General features: G+C 34.9%; 1 protein-coding gene across 4 annotated transcripts in view; it reads left to right on the forward strand.

Moving 5' to 3' along the window:
- Strbp (spermatid perinuclear RNA binding protein) overlaps positions 1 to 16,851 on the forward strand; it is a 151,430-nt gene that overhangs the window by 56,851 nt on the left and 77,728 nt on the right. For all 4 annotated transcript variants that reach the window (XR_007105055.1, XR_007105056.1, XM_047525845.1 and 1 more), the window contains exon 2: positions 14,228 to 14,400. Coding sequence is in view for 2 of the 4 variants with exons in the window: in XM_047525845.1 (XP_047381801.1) it covers positions 14,398 to 14,400 (3 nt within the window). In the remaining 2 variants the exon portion in view is untranslated. The remainder of the gene's footprint in view (positions 1 to 14,227; positions 14,401 to 16,851) is intronic.

A 16,851-nucleotide genomic window follows, 5' to 3' on the forward strand; every position in this document is an offset into this window, starting at 1 on the left:
ATCATGTAGTAAAGCTGGGATCGGCAAATTACTGCAATAAAGTTTTATTAAAACATACACCTGTTCATTTATATATTGTCTCTGGCTATTTTACACTTCGGTGATAAAGTTCAGTAGTTTGCCACAAATATGGTATGACCCACAAAGCAACAATATTTACCCTTTGACACTTTCAGGAAAAAGTTTGCCAACTTCTGCTCCAGTCTAAGGCCTACTCTGAACCCAAGCTTACAGCCAATTCCTGACAATCTTCAGCGGAATTAGAACTTGGAGGTTGAGTGCTGTCAGGGTAAAGGAACTTGGGAAACATCTTGGGCTTTCTGTAGATCTGCCTTAAGAAAAACATTACTAGGGCTGGGGCTACATGTAGCTTAGTGTCAGAGCACTCGTCTACCATGTGTGAGGCACTGGGTTTGATCCTTAGTATTACATAAAAGCAAGCAAAATAATGGCATTCTGTCCATCTACAACTACAAAAAAAATTTTAAAAAAAGCATTACTAGACCTAATGCCTTTAAAAAAAAGTAAAAAGGTTCTGGGAAGCATTACCTGTGTGCTTTAGGACCTTCATTACAGTAACTGTGAGTTTAACCTGAACCCTTTGATACTTTTAATGTCTTTAGTTATTTCTTCTCTAGATAACTCAAAACTATATCTTTTATGTCTTATTCCACTTTAAAAAATACAAAAAACCTCATAATCTTATTTGATGGGGGGGGGACTTCCTTCTTTTACCCAATGTCAATATTTAGTTTACATTAGTTATTTTACTAATCCCTAAAGGTTAAGGTCAAAGCTAAAGTAGTTTCCTGCTAAAGAGGACCAAGTTTCCTTTTGTTTTTGAATATTTTGTGTTTGGACATAATTTTAAGTCTTTTTAAATTATAAATTGTTTAAAGCATATGGGATATGATAAATACTGATAATATATGATAAGTCACATATAGCTTTTCTGCATTCTAATGTTCTGCCAAACTTTCTTCAGATTGCCCCCTCCCAAGAAATATGTACTACATATATATTCCTCCCTGATCTTGTTCTTTGCCCAGAGATAACTACCCTCCTGATTTTTTTTTTGCCATTACATTTACTGTTTTTATACTAAAAAGGTGTGTATATTTCTCTCTGTAAATTATATGTGACATTTTGTGGATTTTCAAGTTTATATAAAAGGCATCACTTTGTACATACTATTTTGCAACTAGTTTTTCCACTCAGCATTGTATTTGAGGTTAGACATGAAAAATGGGTCCCAGTCATTCAAAAGCTACTCGGCTTATGGTCATCCTTTTCTTGTTGATCGACATTTAGGTTTCTAGTATTTTGTGATTATAAACAGTGCTACAGTGAACATTGGTGTTGTCAATCTTATTGGGTTTGTGTGTTGAGTTGGAGTTTCTCTAGATGTTGTAGCCAGAAATAGTATTGTTGCAAATATCCACATCTTTGAATTTATTAGTTATTACTAAATTGCTTTCCAAGTTAGTTTTACAGTTTCACCTGCTTTGGTTTAATGCAGTTAGGCATAATGGATTATCTAAAGCAGACATATTGTGTCTAGAGAAAATACGTGAAAAATCTTATTTTATTGTAGATCACTTTTATGAACCCCTCTCACTCAAAGAAACACACACAGTACCATCATCACATTTTGAAAGTAATTCTAAAATGTTAACCAAATATTCCATGTTCAGATTTCCCCAACTAATTATTTTTGGTTACCTATATTTAAAATATTACATTTAAAAAAAATTTACAGAATAAGTGTAATCAGTTTCATATGAAATGTGTTTAGAAATTTTTCATTTATCATGGAATCATGTCTAACCAAAAGTAACTAAAAAGTAATTGTATAGTTTAACCCATTTATTTTAAAAATAAAGGAATTGAGGCACAGAGAGGTTGAAGTTTGTTAAAAATTGAGTCATTCATTGATAGCTGGAACTACAACACAATTCTTCTGATCCTAAATCCATTGCTCTTACACTAATTATATTGTATGACCTTTCTTGTGTTTTTCTTTTGTCCATTATCTCCGTTAGTTTTGTAAGTCTAACATCTAAGTTTTTTTTCCCACTGGCTTTTCATAAATATCAGTAATGCTAATCTGTGATTTTTGTCAGGATCTGTTCTAAAAGGAGTTTGTGAATGGGTTGAATTATAGTATCAACACTTGAGCCAAAGATATTGAACTGTTTTGAAAAGCTACTGGTCTTTTCTGACTAAACTACTTAGTTTCCAATTGTGGTAGACTGTGCCAGAAAGAGAATAAATATTGGCAAGAATCTGGAAATTAAATTATTATATTACTGAAGCATTTAATATATTTAATTTTTAGCACTTTTTTATAAGAAAAATTTCCCGGGGCTGGGGAGATAGCTTAGTCGGTAGATCCCCAGCACCCCCCCCCCAAAAAAAAAAAAGAAAAATTTCCCGTATTGACATAATACTTGGTGAATCTATGTGTTCCTTTTTTTAGGTAAAACCTACTTACTTTGCCAAGATAAAAACAAAATGACTTCTGTTTGTTTTAAAATTGGTAATTTTAAACATTTCTGAATGGTTATAACAAAATTATGGCTCCTGAGGTGAGGTCATTTTGTAAACCTGCTTAATTGTGAGATATTTGTGTTCATTCTGTCTTCAGATAAGGTTTCTTTGCCTTGTTCTGTTCTGCAACAGAAGGTCTTTGAGAACCAGTGACACTGTTTGAAGCCTGTTTACCAAGGTGGTGTTTATCCTTTAGTGTTAAGTGTGCTGCAGTGCTCTTAAATGTTTGATCATGTTTTAAAGGAGTAGATGTCAAGTTGGGCTTTAAAAAGATTACTGTGCAAAATTAAATATATACTTGCTTTTTGGAGACAGTGATGTGAATTGGAAAAGATGTTGGAGATCCGATTCAGGGTGGCTCTGCCAATACCTCACTGTGTGTGATTGTAGACAAATCATTTAATATCTTTATATGTGCTTTCATATTGTAAAAGAAACTTAAACCATCTGTTCTATTTTCACTATTTTTTAGGGCTGTTTTGGTCATTGAATTCAGTGTCCTATGAGAAAATATTTCGAGAAATTTATTGACGTTTCTCCTTTGTGCTAGGCACCGTTACAGGTGTACAAAGCAGTATATGAAGTAAAGATATCATATACCAATGGTAAATTCTTTGGAGAGAAATAAAACCAGGTGTACTTTGGAAGGAAGTGCTGTGGGAAGGGCTGCTATTTTATGTGTGGTGATCAGGGATAGGGTTAGAGTTAGGGTTACATTTGAGCATACACCTGAAAAAGTGAGGGAGGTGTTATGTGGATATTGGGGGGAAACTAGCAAGTACAGGCCCAGGGATACCAGAGTGGATGGAGCACAGTGAATGAGGAGGCAAAAGATGAGGTCAAGAAGTTAGTGGGAAACAGATTCTTGGGGCTTTTTAGCCTTTATTGTTATGAAGTATTTACTTGAGAGATGGGAAACTGAGCAGGAGAATGACATAACCCAAGTTAAAATTTTAAAAGGAACACCTTGGATGCTATTGCTGAGAATATACTCTAGGTGGAGAAGCAGGATAACTTCTAGTTTAGAGATGTCGGTGGCTCAGAGCAGGGTGGGACTAGTGGAGGGTAGGAATAGGCAGAGTTAGAAGGTAAAAGCTTTTTTAAGGGATCAGATCATATGGGATATGAAAAGAAAACAAGGGTCAAGGATGACTCCCATATTTTTACCATGAGCAACTGGAGCATTGAAGTAGTATCTCCTGGGAGGAATAGTTTGTGTATAGAAAGAAGAGAGAGAATGTGCGAGAGCGAGCACCAGGAGTTGATTAATTTAAGGAGACACTAAGTTTGAGATGATTATCAGACATCCAGGTTTATATGTTTCTTACGTATTTGAGTTTGAAACTCAGGTTGATTCAAATTTGGGAGTCCTCAGTGTACATACAAATAGTATTTAAAGCCTCGGGTGTGAATGAGATTGCCAGGAGAGGGTAGTGTTAGATAGTGAATGAAGAGATGAAGTCTGGGAACTGAGTCCTGAGGCAAGCCAGTACTTAGAGGTTGTGAAGATAATAAGAAAAGGAGACAGTGGAGTAATTTAAGAAGTATGAAGTGAATAAAGAGAATGATGTTTTGGATGGAAATGAAGGGAAGTAAAATGTTTCAAGTAGGGAACAGTCAGATGTGTAACCTTTTGCTGGGAGGTCAACTAAGAGGAAGATCAAGAATTGTTCATTGTATCAAGTACCTTGGAAATCTTATGGGACCTTGACAGGAGCTTTTGGGGAGAGAACCTGATTGGAGTGGATTTAAGAGAGAATGAAGAGAGGGGAAATGAAGTAAAAAAATATAAACCCAAACAAAGGGGAGCAGAGAATTTGACTTGTAGCTGTAGTGAAGCAGAGAGGTCAAAGAAGGTTTTCGCATTTTTATTTTTCCACATTTTAAAAAATTGGTGCGTTTTAGTTATACATAATGTTGGGATTTGTTATTAACATATTCATATATGCACACAATATAACAACATTATTTGGCCAATATCACACCCTATTCCTCCTGCCTCTCCAACCCTGGGTCCCTTTCCTCACACTGATCTATCCCCCTTTGGTTTTCATGAGGTCCCTGACCTCCCACCTTTCTTTTCCTTTTTCCTCTATAGCTTCCACATAGGAGCAAAAACATGAGCCTCGACCTGAGTTCGGCTTATTTTGCTTTAGTGCCATCCATTTTCCTGCGTATGACATAAACTCACTCTTCTTCAAGGCTGAATAAAACTCCATTGTGTATATATACAATATTTTCTAAGTTTATTTTTAATTTGTTCTAGTTAGTTATGCATGACAATACATTTTGACACATTTTACACAAATGGAACATAACTTTTCATTCTGGCTGTACATGGTGCGGACACTGATCATGTAATCATACATGTATATAGAGTAGAAATGTCTGTCTCATTCTACCATCTTTCCCATCCCACCTCTCCACCCTCCCCTTACTCCCCTCTACACAATCCAAAGTTCTTTCATATTTTCTTTATCCATTCATACGTTGATGGACACTTTGACTATTTCCATAGTCTGGCTTTTGTGAATTGTGCTGCTATAAACATGGGTATACATTTATCAGTTTAGTATAATGACTTAGGATAAATACTGAGGAGTGGTATAGCAACTTGGCAAGACCCCATCTCAAAATAAAAAGGGGCTAGGGGTGTGGCTTAAGTGACCCTGGGTTCAATCCCTGGTCATATGGTGATTCCATGCCTAGCCTTTTTAGGAACTTCCATAGTGTTTGTACTAATTTACAATCCCACTAGCAATGTAAAAGAGTTCCTTTTTCTCCACATCCTCTCCAGCTTTTATTGTTTCTTTTCTTTTCTGTTTTTTTTTTCTTTTTTTTGGTACCAGGGATTGAACTCAGGGGTACTTAATCACTGAACCACATCCCCAACCCTTTCTCAATATTTTTTATTTAGAGACAGGGTCTTACTGAGTTGCCTGGGGCTCACTAAGTTGCTGAGACTGACTTTGAACTCATGATCATCCCGCCTCAGCCTCCTGAGCCACTAGGATTACAGGTGTGCACCACCATGCCCGATTTGTTGTTTGTATTCTTGATGACTGCCATTCTGACTGGTGTGAGATGAAATCTCAGTGTAGTTTTGGTTTGCATTTCCCTAGTGAATAATGTTGAACATTTTTTCATATGTTTGTTGGTTATTTGTATTTATTTTGAGAAATGTTGACATAATTCACTTGCCCATTTATTTTTTATTTATTTATTTTTTTGGTGTAGAGTTTTTTTGTGTTCTTTATATATTCTAGATATTAATCGTCTTTAAGAATATCTAGCAAAGATTTTCTCCTATCCTGTAGGTTTTCTCTTCCCATTCCTAATTGTTTTCCTTTGCTGTGCAGAAACTTTTTAATTTGATGCCTACCCTTTTTTATTAACATTTGCATTATTTCCTGAGCTTTAGGGTTTCTATTAAGAAAGTCATTAGCTGAGTGTGGTGGTGCATGCCTGTAATCCCAGCTGCTTGGGAGGTTGGAGGCAGGAGGATCACAAGTTCAAAGCCCGTCTCAACAATTTATAGTGAGGTCCTAAGCGCAAGACCCTTCTTAAAATGAAAAAATAAAAAAGGGCTGGAGTATAGCTTAAGTGACCCTGGGTTCAATCCCTGGTACAAAAAAAAAAAAAGTCAGTGCCTGTAACCTGTGTTTTCTTCTAGGAGTTGAGTGTTTCTGGTTTAATTCCTAGGTTTTTGATCCATTTGATTTGATTTTTGTGCAAGGTGAGAGAGAACAGTCTTGTCTCATTCTTCTGTATACGGATAACCAGTTTTCCCAACCCCATTTGTTGAGAAGACTGTCTCTTCTCCAGTGTATGATTTGACACCTTTATCAAGGATCAGATGACTGTATATGTGTGGATGTGTCCTGTGTCTTTCATTGATATATGTGTCTTTTTTATGCCAGTACTATGCAGTTTTTGTTACTATAGCTCTGTTGTATAATATGAAGTCAGGTATTGTGATGCCCTGAAGCATTGCTTGTTTGGCTTAGAATTGTTTTGTTTATTCTGGGTCTTTTTCATTCTTCCAAATGAATTTTTGAACTGCTCTTTCTAGTTCTGTGAAAATGTTATTGGTATTTTGATGGGGGATTGCATTAAATCTGCATATCGCTTTTGGTACTGTAGCCGTTTTAATAACATTAATTCCACCTCTCCACAAATATGGGAGGTTTTTCTATCTTTTGAGGTCTTTTTCATTTTTTTTCTTCAGCATTCTATAATTTTCATTGGAGAGGTCTGTTTCCTCCTTGGGTAGATTTATTCCTAGATTGGTAGGTTGGTTATTCATTTATTTGAGGTTATTGTGAATGGAATTGTTTTCCTGATTTCTTTCTCAGCAAAATCATTGTTGGTATATAGGAAAGCAATTGTTTTCTGTATGTTGATTTTGTAACCTGCTACTTTGCCAAATTTGTTTACTAGCTCTAGCAGTCTTTGATGGAGTGATTTGGATCTTCTAAGTATAGGATTATATTGCAAACAGTGATAATTTGATTTTTTTTCTTATTTTTATCCCTTTTATTTCCTTTTTTGCCTAATTCTTCTGGCTAGAATTTCTAGTACTATATTAAACAGGCATGGTAAGAGGGGGCATCCTTATCTAGTTCCAGATTTTAAAGGAAATGCTTTCAATTTTTCCCATTTACTTTTGAATTTAACTTTGGATTTTTCATATATAGCCTTCATGATGTTCAGGTGGCTTCCTTTTATACCTAGTTTCTTCATTGTTTTCATTGTGAATGGGTACAGAATTTTGTTGAAGATCTTCTTGCATCTAATGAGATGATTAAGTGATTTTGTCCTTAATTCTACTTAGGTGATGAATTTCATTTGTTGGTTTGCATGTGTTAAACCATCCTTGCATCCTTGCAAAATAACCAACTTGGTTATTATGTTCAGTTTTCTTAATATACTGTTGAACATGAGTTGCTAATATTTTGTAAGAATTTTTAATTTTAAGTTCATCAGGGATATTGGTCTGTAGTTTTCTTTTCTTGATGTGTTCTTATCTGGTTTTGGTATGGGTCTGATACTGCCTTAAAGAAGAAGTTGACGAAGCTCAAACAATTTAGCCCTTACCCCTACCTTTGTCTTCCAGCTCACTTTCTTCAGACACCTGGGACTTTTTATCATTCTTCCACCTAACTGGGCCCACTCTTTCTCAGGGTTGCTGTATTAGCTCTTCCCTGCCAGAATGTTCTTTCCATAGGTATCTTCGTGGCTAACTTACCTCATCACATCTTTACTTAGATGCCACCATCTCATTGTGACCTGACTGACCATGGTGTTTCATGTATTACTTTGTGTGTGCTTATGCTGCTGCCTGCTTGCTTACTCACTCTCTTTTCCAGGCATTCACACCTAACATTAATTTATTTTTTTACATTTATTGTTTTTTAGTTGTTATCCTCCTTCTGGACTTAAACCACAAGGGCAAGAATTTTGTTTCTTTTGCTCATTTATATATCCTGAGTACTCAGGATAGTGCCTGGAATATTACAGATGTTCAGTAAAAACTTGCTGAAATGCATCAAGTTGTTGATTGTCTCATCAAGTGAGTCATCTAACTGGCTGAATGTTGTGTCACTTTAGGTAAGGTGTGCCAGGGATTGGGAAAGGCTAGTGACTGTTTACTTCAGAGATTTTTTTCCTGTTACCCCTCTTTGCTTGGTTATTTGATGTCCATTTTGCTCACTGACAGTAAATTTTCAGAAACCATTTTGGTTCAATTTAGCTAGCTTGTACAGTGTTTTAAGACTGCAGCTGTTGTGTCATCTCATTCATACTGTTAATTCAGAAATTGCTTTATGGCCAGGCTTCGAAAACTATATGATAGGAGCTAACTTTTGCTTCTTTGTAACTTTTATTGGGTAAGGATGGTAGCTGGATTTTTGGACTGGAGAAGTATTTTTATATTGACTTTAAAAAAATTCTTTTAGTTGTAGATGGACACAATACCTTTAATTAATTAATTTATTTTTATGTGGTGCTGAGGATTAGATCCAGTGCCTCACACATGCCAGGCAGGTGCTCTGCCACTGAACCACAACCCCAAACCATTTATATTAGCTTTTGATATATAATTTATAAGTTTTTGGATGAAACCTTATCTCATGTTCTTTTTATATAAAAATTGAAACTTTCAGAGAAAAATACTGAAATTCAGTATTCTTTTCATATTCCTTGGCATAGAAACTTCCTGCCACTATGTAGAGAAAGTTTAGCTTATTTGATGAGATTTGGGAGACTTAAATTTATATGTATTTGCTCTTACTTTCCTTACAGTGTTCCTGTTGATTCATTTTTGTTTTCTTATTATTTATTTTGATTCATTGTTCAGTTTTGTATCTTTTGTACTACCAAGCATAATATCAAGTACAGAATAATCAATGAGTAGATATGTATTTACTTTTTAAACTTGCATAATTTATCTTAAAGTGATTTTCTTGGAATACTGGTGAGTTATGTTTTTCTAATTTTATTTCACCCATAGTTAATATAGTAGATGCATGGTGATTTTATTATAGTAGAGACATAGACCTGGTTCTTTTATTTTTACATAGATTGTTTTGGAGAGGTAGCCTGTAAGAGTATTAACAAAATTTAAAGTTTTCTCTTCAGTTAGTGTTATCAGAGGAAAGTTACTGAATTCCATGTCATACTGTTTGCAAGACATTATTTGGAGTTTTTAAAGAAAATACTTTTCATATTCTCTCCTTACTACATTTCAGAATAATTCCAAAATGTTAGACTACGTTTTATAGTTTGAATACAAGACTGTATAGTTGTTCTTTAGTTTTGATATTTGCTCCTAGGGTTAGGGTCTAATATTCATTCATTAGAAAACCTTGTTTTGCAGCCTGAGTAGCCTGACATCTAAAGCTTTTTGTCCTTAGAGGTCACTTAAAAAAAGTAATATACCACCAGAAAGTACAACCATGACAAAAAAATTGATAAATGTGAATTCATTAAAATGAAAAAAATGTATGCTCTGTGAAAGACACCGTTAAGATAATGACAAGACAGGTTACAGATGAGGAGAAAAATCTTTGCAAAGCATGTATCTGATTAAAGATTAATACCAAAATATGTGAAGCTATATCAAGACTTAAACAATATGAAAACAACCCAATTAAAAACAACAGAAGATATGAATAGACCCCAAAGAAGATACACAGATGGCAAATAAGCATATGACAGGAGACTTAATATCATGTCATTAGGGTATTTGAAATTGAAAGAGCAGTAAGACAGCACTGCATACCTGTTACAATGGCCACGATTCAGAATGCTGACAACACTAATTACTGGCAAGGGTATGGAAAAACAAGAATTCTTATAAGTAAACTGCTGAAAAATGCAGAATGGTATAGCTACTTAAGATAGTTTAGCCGTTTCTTACAAAACTAAACATACTTACATGTGATGCAGCAGTCACACTCCTTGCTGTGTACCCAAGAGCTGAAAACGTATATCCATACGAAAACCTCTGTGCACAAATGTTTATAGCAACTTTATAATTTTCAAAAATTGGAATCAATTTTTAAAAATTAAAATTTATTTTTATGTGGTACAAAGTATTGAATCCAGTGCCTCACATGTGCTAGGCAAGCGCTCTGCCACTGAGCTACAGCCCCAGCCCCTGGAATCACTTTTTTAAATAGGTGAATTCCTTAAATAGATGAATAAACTGGTAAATCTATATAATGGGATGTTATTCAGCAATAAAAAAAAAATGAGTTATCAAGCCACAGAAAGACATGGAGGAACCTTAAATGCGTATTGCTTAAATGAAAGAAGATTCCAACTATAGGTCATTATTGAAAATGTAGAAGTGTAAACTATAAAAGGTCATTGGATGCCTGGGGTTTAAAGGTTGGGAGGAGGGTCAGACAGGTGATGAGGACAAGGGATTGTCAGGGCAGTGAAATGATGCTTGTCATTTGTCAAAAGTCATAGAATGGCCAGGCATACATGCCTGTAATCCTAGCAACTCCAGAGGCTGAGGCAGGAGGATTGCAAGTTTGAGGCCAGCCTCAGCAATTTAGTGAGACCCTGTCTCAAAAAATAAAAAGGACTGGGGTTGTAGCTCAGGTGTAAAGTGTGCCTGGTTCATTCCCACCTATCAACAGAACAACAAACCTCAAAGAAAGTACAACACAAAAAGTGAACCTTACCCGGCGCAGTGGCACCACCTGTAATCCCAGCGGCTCAGGAGGCTGAGGGAGGAGGATTGTGAGTTCAAAGCCATCCTCAGCAAAAGTGAGGTGCTAAGCAACTCAGTGAGACCCTGTCTCTGAATAAAATATAAAATAGGGATGTGTCTCAGTGGTTGAGTGCCCCTGAGTTCAATCTCCTGTACTAAAAGAAGGAGAAAAAAAGGTGGGTGTGGGGGGAGCCTTAATGTACACTGTGAATGTTAATTAATAAGGGAAATTGTTGTGAGAAGCAAGGGCGTATGGGAATTTTCTCCACTTTCCACTTACTTTTCTATAAACCTACAACTGCTATAAAAAAGTGTCTATTACTTGACAAACATGCTCAATAAAAAAAGTGATTCACATGCCCACATTTGCCTTTATATATACATTTCCACCTGGTGCATAAAGCTTTTTTTCTTTTCTTTTTTTTAAACTAAGTAGAGCACAACTAATTCTTTTTAAGCTTAGTTTTTCGGAGAAATGTACTTATAGCTCATATATAAAAATGTTTTTATTTGACATCAGGAAATTCGAAGTGTCATTTTTTTCTGAAATCATTTAGTAAGTGTATATACAGTTTCATAGATGTTAGGTATTTTTTGTAACCTATGTCATTTAGTTTGACTTATCCCATGCACAGATGGGAAAACTCAGGTGTAGAACAGTGAAGTAGCAGAGCTGGTTCTTGATTTCATGACTGCCTGACTCCAAAGTATATGTTCTATAACAGCCCTAGTAATTCCCATAGGTTGATTTTTTTGAAATAACCAAAGTTTGTCCCTTAACATGAGTGTAGGTGTCTTTAGAGCCAAAATAGTATTAAAAGAGATCATCTAGACTTGAATCTTGACTTTGCTGTTTACTGTCCTTGTGATTTTTAATTAGGTTGTATTATCTCTTCTTGCTTTAACTTCTTTTAAGTGTTGAATGGAGATAGTAATTGAGATTGTTGTGAGGATTTAATGAGTTAATGTATGAAAAGTTCTTAGAACAGGACCTTATACAATGACTGAGATCCACAAATATTACCTATTGATTAGTGGCATAATTTCTCATTATATAGATTAAGGGGAAGAAGTGACTTTTTAAAAGTCACACAGCTTTCTAAAGTCACATGGCTATTAAACAACCAAGTTGTTTTGGGCACTGGGGATTGAACCCAGGGTACTTCACCACTGAGCTATATCCCCAGTCCTTTTTGTTTTTTATTTTGAGACAAGGTCTTGCTAAGTTGTGTAGGATCTTGCGATGTTGCCGAGGCTGACCTGTAACTTGCGATCCTCCTGCCTCAGCCTCTTAAGCCACTGGGATTACAGGTGTGGGTCACTGTACCTGGCACAAAGTTGTTTTGGTGTTTTAATTTCAAGGTCAGAAAACAACAACAACAACAAAAAACGCTATGCAGTTTCTCCCTGTTTCAAGTGTACCAAATGTAATTTGGCAATATTTTCAATCAGACTGATGAAGTAGGGAAAAAGCATTGGGCTACAATTTAGGTAGCCTATTTCTTGTCCCTGGTTAGCTGGCTGACCTTAACATTTGATTCTATTTCAGTTGTAAACTGAGAGGGGTATTGGATTAGGTGATTTCTAAGTTCATTTTACAGCCACCAACAGGATGTGATTCTGAGATACTGTGCCTTTATCATGAATTATTGTACTATGCTTTCATACTATGAAGCTCCTAGAGGTTCTTGATGTATGTGCTTAGGATAGTTTATTCTTTATGCTAAATGACTGCCAAATGTTGGCGATTGTGATTTCTCCATTGCATAAGCTCTTTCTTAGCATTGTTCTTGCTTTTTCTTCTTTTAATGTACTTACTTAGCATGTTTGGTTTATTGTCCTCATCTTTTTTAAAGAATAAAATTTGTGGACTTTGTTCAGTCCTTACCTGCACAAAACAATCTTTTTTTGGCTACTGTTTTTATAGTTAACTTTTGAATGGTTGAATCCCTTAGAATGAAACAGGTTTGGGAATGGGAAATGCTGAAGTTGCCAAAGTTGTGTAGTATAAACTTTATATGGAAGGTGTAATTTTAGTGACGAGAGTGTTTTTGAAATATTTCTTACCATGGGATCATGTTTTAATTTGTTTAACTTTGTTGTATAGAAGGACCCCATGAATTTATTGCTTGTGCATTCCCTCCTTAATATGATACATGTAATAATTTAAGTCCATTTATTAGAAACTGTTCAGTTGCCTCCCTCCCTCCTTCCCTTCCTTCCTTCGACGCAAACTTTATTTCAGGTAGATTTTGTAAACCAGAATTAGGGAAGTTGGTTATGGGATATGAATAGCTCACAGTTATTTGTGTAGCTCACAGTTAAGTGTCATTTGACTACAGTTGTGGGCCTGTGTTTTCATGTGAAGTATTGAGAATTAAATGTCATACCTATAACTTTTGTAGTCCCAAAAAGCAATTTCTTTAAGACAGCAGCTATGATTTTCAGAAACTGTTACCAACAATAGTTTTTTAAGAGGGTTTCATTACTTAAAAGGAAGTTTAAAAGGAAAAATATTTAGATGAAAAGGAAGCTATTTCCTTTGTGAATTTTTATAATATGTGGTATGTAAGTTACTTCTGATATCTGCACTGTTAAAGCATCTGCTCTGTTTTGATGTTAGCTCTTGTTTGATTGTTTATATTGTTGGACTTATGTATACATTTTATGAATACTCAGAAGAGCTTAGTTTACTCTGTCTGGAATAAAACAAAGTCACATAAAGCTAGAACTAAAGTGTGTAGAAGAATGATAATTAGGACTCTGGGAAGAAACATGCTGTGGGATTCTGGCGAGGGTCTTCCAGGGGTCATGAATCAGGATCTAGGGAGTATTCAGGTGTTTGGCATAGGGGAGGGTTTAGGCTAAGGGGTTTTGGGTCTCTTTGAAGTCAGGGAAACAGCTAGTAATACATTCTGAATTTGAAGTCTAAAAATAATTAAAGGAGAAACATTGCGTCAGCATATACTGTTTGTCTAATGGCTTTGTCAAGCAGAAAAGAATCATGACAGTTAATGGTATTGCTATTTCTTCAGTTGCCTTGGTCTAGGAAAATTTCACACAGGTCTGACTACTACCAACTTTTAATTGGTAATCTGATGGTTAATTATAACAGCCATCAGTAGCAGTATTGTTCTTTCAGATGGTGTTTCTTTACTAAGTCTGTATCTGCAAATCTGTTTATCTCACATAGTACAAATCAGCCAATTGCCACAGGAGGGCTATTTTTCTGGCCAAATCACTTAGGTTCTTGGATCCAGACCTTCAAAGGATGTTAGGTTTTGTTTGAAATGAGGTGATTTTCCTCCAAAGGATGTTAGGTTTTTGTTTGAAATAAGGTAATTTTCTTCTGTGAAGTTTAAACCTATAAAATAGCATGTTTGTGGTTTCACACACAGATTTGAAGCTAAGTGTAAAAAATTTTTGAAAAGTTGCTTTTCTCTTTTCTTGCAGGTGTATTCCAGAGAACAGGTCTTTAAAACATCTTTTTGCCATATTTGATGCTGAGCTGTCAGAGGACTCAGGCTTATGAGGAGGTACTGTCACACAAAACAGTGTCTAGTAAAGACGACAAGAAAGAGAGGAAAGGATCGAAAAAAGAAGCTAAAATATTATAGAAAACCATGGTAGGTTACTTACATTTCCTTGATTTCCTACTTATCAAAGAGTTCAGTAATTTAAATTGAAAGTGTTAACGGTGAGGGCAAGGAAAAACAATGGTGTTAATTTTCGACTCCAGTGTATTAGATGAAGATGGCATTCTGCTATTTAAAAAAAAAAAAAAAAAAAAGAGTTCAGATTTATTATGAGCCCTTTAAGCCACAAGATGGAGCCCCATGAGCCTGCAGGCCATAAATTATTAAATCCAAGGGAGGCAGAGCTCATAAATAATATTTTCTAGTCAAACTGACATTAGCAAACCAATACAAATAGCCCAGTGATCTTGAACTTGAAATTAAGCATTTTTTTATCTAGCTTTCTATCTATAGTTCAGTTTTTTTCCTATGGAAATTAAAAATTCTGAAATGGTCTTTTAATTGGTGACATGAATGGTGTAAGAATGGGGGGTGGGAGGGGTTAGTGTTAGGGTTAGGGAGGGTGGCAAGAATGGAAGAAGGAAGGACTGTATAGAGGGAAAAGGGGTGGGAGGGGTAGGGGGAAGGAAAAAATAACAGAATGAATCAAACACCATTACCCTTTGTAAATGTATGATTACACAAATGGTATGCCTTTACAGAAACAACATGTATCCCATTTGTTTACAATAAAAATAAATTTTAAAAAAAGTAGGGTCAAGTGTTAGGGGTACTAAACTGATTATCAAGGAAACTTTGTGTTCTGTGGAGAGTTCACACTTGACTTGAATTTATAGTGTTAGATAAAGTCATCTCTGGTGCCTAGGTTTTTTAATTGGTAAAATGTGTTGAAATTTTTACCCTAGTATTTTTATTCTGGAGTTTTTGTGTGGATTTTTTCTAATTTTTAAATTAGAAAGGGTATTTAAAAGACATTTTATGTAGATGTAAAAGGACAAAAACTGTCAGTGAGTTTTGAATATGTTGTAGCAAGTCTGATGGTGTTTCTTTAAATGTTATTTGCCTTTTGAAGTATTTGTGATAAGAATGATGTAGTCAACTTGCTCTTTATAGGGAGGAAATTCTACTAATATCTTAGATCTGAATGGTGAGGAAAGAAATGGTATCTTGTAACTTTCCCTGTCCTAGTTTTATGATAAAATGTGGAGGGAAAAAACCCAAAAAACAAAATCCCCAAAACAAAGTAAAAAAAAAAAAAAACCCAACACACTGAAATTTGTGTTTCCTGCCATGAGAATTATTTGCTTTTTCAATTCATTTCTTATAGTCTCAGTAATCTTACAACTTAAAGAAATGCTTTATATTGTTATGATTGATGGAATTCCTTCTCTAGTTTATTCTTTTAAATTAACCTAGGTTTTTCTGGCAAGCAATTTCGTGCTTCAATATAGTTTTAATCAGTGAACGTTTTCCATTTTCTCCTATTTCTTGCTTCTTAGCTCTCAAGAGTTGAATGAGAATTTACTGTTGTTTAGATTTCATTTTTAAAATACTTGAAGAATATCCATTTGGATATTGTTTGAGTAAATAAGATTTTTCTACCCTTTTTTTTGTTATACCATTTTGTCAATTCTTCCTCTCAACCATGGATAGCCTCTCGTATTTAATCTTTTTGGATTTAACATTGGCAGTCTAAATTATTTGTGAAACACCAAATGTTTGTGTAATATAGGAATATGTAATTTTGCTTAGATGAGGTAAGTGTACAGGACTAATGGTCTTGGCTCATACATGAGTCTAGGTAACAACCTAACATCTCCAACTCATAATATGACTCCCTTGGTTTTTCATTACTTGTTCGTAGATATATCAATAAATCTTCTCACGAAGTGATTCAAAAGTTTTTTTCTTTGTGGCCAAAAGCACCAATTGGAAACCTGGTCCTGAATGTTAAGCAAGAAAGATATCTAGACAGATGGTTTTCATTGAGAAAAAGGAAAGCTTTATGACTGATTTTAGTTCTGAATTTATATAACAATCGAGATTTTCAAAGGCTTACATACCTTTTCAGTTATTATAGTTTGCTTCATTTTATAGGGGACAGTGATATTGTAGTGTTAACATACTAGTTTTCAAACTAATAAGTTTTAAACATAGTTAAAAAACAAGAGACAGAATTGATAAGGATTTTGTTTTTAATTTTGTGGTGAAGGCTTCAAAATTTTTGCCATCCATTTGCACATAATTTCAGGTAAGTAAAGACATTGTAAACATCCTTTAAAAGGAATATTTTGGGTTTTATAGAAATCTCACCACGTTATCCTTGTTTAGTTTGGTGTGCTGGTACAAGTGGCTTTATGATATTTGTAAATTTGGAACTACTGAAAGGTTTATGGATGTGTGACTCATGAGTGTGAAGGATCTATTTTGTTCTCATGAAATTTATTCTATTTCTGAGTATTAGTCTGCTCCACTGATTTCTGGGCCAGAAATCATTTAATTGTTGCTTTTTAAAATTTTTTGTATTTTATTTTAGTATAA

Source organism: Sciurus carolinensis, chromosome 14, assembly GCF_902686445.1.
Source record: "Sciurus carolinensis chromosome 14, mSciCar1.2, whole genome shotgun sequence".
Classification (NCBI taxonomy): Eukaryota; Metazoa; Chordata; class Mammalia; order Rodentia; family Sciuridae; genus Sciurus; species Sciurus carolinensis.